The 4,238-nt window shown below is 43.0% G+C and overlaps 1 protein-coding gene across 1 annotated transcript; it reads right to left on the reverse strand.

Moving 5' to 3' along the window:
• Positions 1 to 2,282: 2,282 nt before the first annotated feature.
• On the reverse strand, positions 2,283 to 3,980 carry LOC120780717. The gene is made up of 2 exons (XM_040112978.1): positions 3,662 to 3,980; positions 2,283 to 3,592 (listed from the first exon to the last, which is right to left on the reverse strand). The coding sequence occupies exons 1-2, from the start codon at positions 3,978 to 3,980 to the stop codon at positions 2,937 to 2,939; spliced, it is 975 nt and encodes a 324-aa protein (XP_039968912.1). The 3' UTR covers positions 2,283 to 2,936.
• Between the last annotated feature and the right edge of the window lie 258 nt (positions 3,981 to 4,238).

Below are 4,238 nucleotides of genomic sequence, written 5' to 3' on the forward strand. Positions count from 1 at the left end.
ATTCGCCGTGGCCAATACGCAAAGGACCATAAATCTTTCGCAGAATTTTTCTCTCGAAAACTCGTAACGTCGACTCATCGGTTGTTGTCATTGTCCAAGCCTCTGCACCATATAGCAGGACGGGAATTATGAGCGACTTATAGAGTTTAGCGTTTTGTTCGTCGAGAGAGGACTTTACTTTTCAATTGCTTCTACTCAGTCCGAAGTAGCACCTGTTGGCAAGAGCAATCCTGCGTTGGATTTCCGGGCTGACATTGTTGGTGGTGTTAATCGCTGGTTCCTAAATAGACGAAATTATCTACAACTTCAAAGTTATGACTGTCAACAGTGACGTGAGAGCCAAGTCGCGAGTGCGACGACTGTTTGTTTGATGACAGGAGATATTTCGTTTTGCCCTCGTTCACTGCCAGACCCCATTTTCTGTGCTTCCTTGTCCAGCCTGGAGAAAGCAGAACTAACGGCGCGGGTGTTGAGGCCGATGATATCAATATCATCGGCATACGCCAGCAGCTGTACACTTTTATACAAGATGGTACCTTTTCTATTTAGTTCTGCAGCTCGAACTATTTTCTCCAGAAGCAGGTAGAAGAAGTCGCACGATAGGGAGTCGCCTTGTCTGAAACCTCGTTTGGTATCGAACGGCTCGGAGAGGTCCTTCCTGATCCTGACGGAGCTTTTGGTGTTACTTAACGTCAGTTTACTCAGCCCTATTAGTTTTGCGGGGATACCAAATTCAGACATCGCGGCATAAAGGCAGCTCCTTTTCGTGCTGTCGAAAGCAGACTTTGAAATCGACGAAGAGGTGGTGTGTGTCGATTCTCCTTTCACGGGTCTTTTTCAAGATTTGGCGCATGGTGAACATCTGGTCGGTTGTTGATTTGCTAGGTCTAAAGCCACACTGATAAGGTCCAATCAGTTTGTTGACGGTGGGCTTTAATCTTTCACACAATACGCTCGATAGAACCTTATATGCGATGTTGAGGAGGCTAATCCCACGGTAGTTGGCGCAGATTGTGGGGTCTCTTTTTTTGTGGATTGGGCATAGCACACTTAAATTCCAGTCGTTGGGCATGCTTTCGTCCGACCATATTTTACAAAGAAGCTGATGTATGCTCCTTATCAGTTCTTCGCCGCCGTGTTTGAATAGCTCGGCCGGCAATCCGTCGGCCCCTGCCGCTTTGTTGTTCTTCAGGCGGGCAATTGCTATTCGAACTTCTTCATGGTCGGGCAATGGAGCGTCTGCTCCATCGTCATCGTTGTGCGTTCACTACCATTCAGCAGTCTGGAGAAATATTCCCTCCATAATTTAAGTATGCTCTGGGCATCGGTCATTAGATCACCTTTGGGGGTTCTGCAAGAGTATGCTTCGGTCTTGAAACCTTCTGTAAGCCGCCGCATTTTTTCGTAGAATTTTCGAGCCTTACCCCTGTCGGCCAGCTTATCAAGCTCTTCGTACTCACGCATTTCAGCCTCTTTCTTTTTCTGTCTACAAATGCGTCTCGCTTCCCTTTTCAACTCTCGGTATCTATCCCATCCGCACGTGTTGTGGTCGATCGTAACGTTGCGAGGTAGGCAGCCTGTTTTCTCTCCGCTGCACGACACGGCGCTCCTCGTCGTACCAGCTGTTCTTTTGCACTTTCCGTAAACCAATGGTTTCGGTTGCAGCTGTACGTAAAGAATTTGAAATGCCTTAACCCTCTATCCTCGAAACTCTCAGCGTGGAAGAAGGCGAGTGGGAATTTTGTTATAGAATAATTAGGGTGTAAAGTAATTCAAGAAAACCCAAGTGATTTGCGTGTTTTTTCGAATGACAGGTAGGCAAAAGGTAAAGAGTGCCTCAGGGCACTCATGACAGTTTATGCCAAATATATGATGTGGTATACACGACAGAGTAGTAGATTGGAAAAGAAAGATAAAGCAAAGATGAAAGATAAGCAAACACGAAATATAATCAAAAGAACTAATTTTTATTGTGATAATCCAAAAAACGGTTTTTTTGCGTTGGTGCAGCACAAATGAAGATTGCACACTGTGTTTGCGACTTCTTACAAGAGTTTACACCATTTTTTTCCGCCTTCTTTGCCAAGCCAAATTGGAAAATGGTCTTGACCATCGTAGCGCACTTCATGTGCGGGATGTTTTGACTTTTGGCCAACTCCCGAATTGCTTGGCTCTATATTTCCTACCTTTGACGTTACTGTTTTTTGACAACCAAGGGTCGTCTTTTGATATGTTATCAGTGAAGCAGCTACAGCTTCACGAAATCGCGGTAACTGAAAAAACCGTTCATGTTTGGCTGATTCATGACTTGAGTCAGTTACCTTTTTTGCATAAATCCGTTTATGTGGTAAATACGCATTCGTGATCGCCATGTCAATGAAATGGTAAAACAATCGAGTTATTGCATCGTTTGACTTCGCTCGTATGTGGTACCGGCCCATCAGAGCGTCCATCACTGTCAACACCGCCCATGTGATTATTGTACGCTTTGATTATTTGAGGACAATCAATTTCCAAATATTTCTTCGCCTTTCTGTCGTAGCGAGCTGCTTTCGATGGCTGTTTGTTTGCATCTGTATTGGATCTTTGAAATGGTTGAACGCCGACGTAGTATGTTGATGCCAATCGTACTAATTTATTGTCTTTCCATAAGACTGTGGTTATGTCAACACCATATGCTCTCTTCATATACTCACATGAATAGTCTCGTAGTTCGTCTCTTATGTCTTTTTCATTTGGAAGCTTACAGTTGGGAATTAGAGGAATCCGTAAGGTGCCTAAACTAAATATGCCTCGAGCTCGCAATAATACCAACAACGGCAACGATGTATAAAAATTATCAAAATACAGAATGTGATTCCTGAAGTTTGGTATAGTTTGCGATAAACGAACAACAACGTTCGACGTGGCTCCAAGATCTGGTTGTCCTGGTAAGATCACATTGTCGCCAGCACCATTATAAACCTCGAAGCGATAAGCGAATCCGCTTGTATCGCATAACACGAAAAATTTGATGCCCCACTTGTGTGGTTTGTTTGGCATATATTTTTGGTGCCACACATTTGTTCATCGACGCACAATCGGGCTGTTTTGGGTACGGAATCGAACCGTGTATTTAAAAAATCAGACAACGTTCTAATACGGAACAACGCATCATAACCAGGCTCTCCTTTTTTGGCCCTAGTGTTTTCATCACGAAAAGACAAATATTGTTTTATCGCCATAAACCTTGCTTTAGGCATCGTTTTTGCTATTGGTTGAAACGCATTTGGGTCCCAATAGCTTTCCAAATTGGGATATCGGTAAATGCTCATGTAAACATGAATGCCAATGTATTTGTAAATTTCTTCGCCGGATGTTATGAACTTGGAGTTGATATCGACATTGCGAGCTGTCCAGCTCGATTCTAAAGCAATCTTGTCAACCATTTTCTTAGTGAAGAAATAGCGAAATATCTCCATCGGAGTTCCAAGCTCTTTGATTGAAGATGGTAGGCTTGAGTCACCACGGAAGGCCACCTCATTTACATGCAAACACATCGATCTTTTTCGCCATATAACTTTGGAAAACTCAGCCGAATCTTTGGTTATTGCTTCAATACGTATAGTAAATGGAATTTTAGATTCACAAATAAAATGAACACAGCATCTAGACATATTACCTGTTCCGCTGAAACCTCCAGAGGAAGGCACAATGGACGGACCACTACAATCAAATTCAGGCAAAAGGGAACGGGCACGTTTTGGTGGCTTCAAACGTGGTGTACGAGTTGATGGCCCTTCTTCTCCTGAAGCTTTTTCAACTTCTTCATTTGGCGAAGTTGAGGGAAGATCTTCCTTGATTGCACTCAAGCTCAACGAAAACTTGTCCGCTTTATTCAAAAAAGCAGATTCGTCTTCATCGATTTGGTGAACTACCTCCGATATGTACCGTTCATCTTCGGGGCTTATTTCATTAGGTTCGAAATCCGGGTCATTCATATCGTCATCGCTATTAAAAATCAGCTTCTTCGTCTGTTTCAACCGATTCCATAAATTCACAAATTTGCTCATCGGTCATTTCGCTCAGTTTGACCTTTTTACGGTTTCGAAAATCCATTTTCAGCTATAAAACAAGGGCAGGCACCGCAAAAAAACATAATAAAAACAATAAAAAGAAAACACAAATTTTCATGTAAACTGTCATAAGTGCCCTGAGGCACTCTTCCATTTTGTTTTCTCACCCGACACTTTATTTCA

The sequence above is a fragment of the Bactrocera tryoni genome, unplaced genomic scaffold, assembly GCF_016617805.1.
Source record: "Bactrocera tryoni isolate S06 unplaced genomic scaffold, CSIRO_BtryS06_freeze2 scaffold_25, whole genome shotgun sequence".
NCBI classification, from domain to species: Eukaryota; Metazoa; Arthropoda; class Insecta; order Diptera; family Tephritidae; genus Bactrocera; species Bactrocera tryoni.

Excerpts from the sequence above, each read along its gene's own strand:
- LOC120780717 (XM_040112978.1), bottom strand. The coding sequence starts at position 3,980 with ATGAATGACCCGGATTTCGAACCTAATGAAATAAGCCCCGAAGATGAA. Across the intron at positions 3,593-3,661 it reads TGGAGGTTTCAGCGGAACAG|CAATAACCAAAGATTCGGCT; the intron begins GTAATATGTCTA and ends TACGTATTGAAG.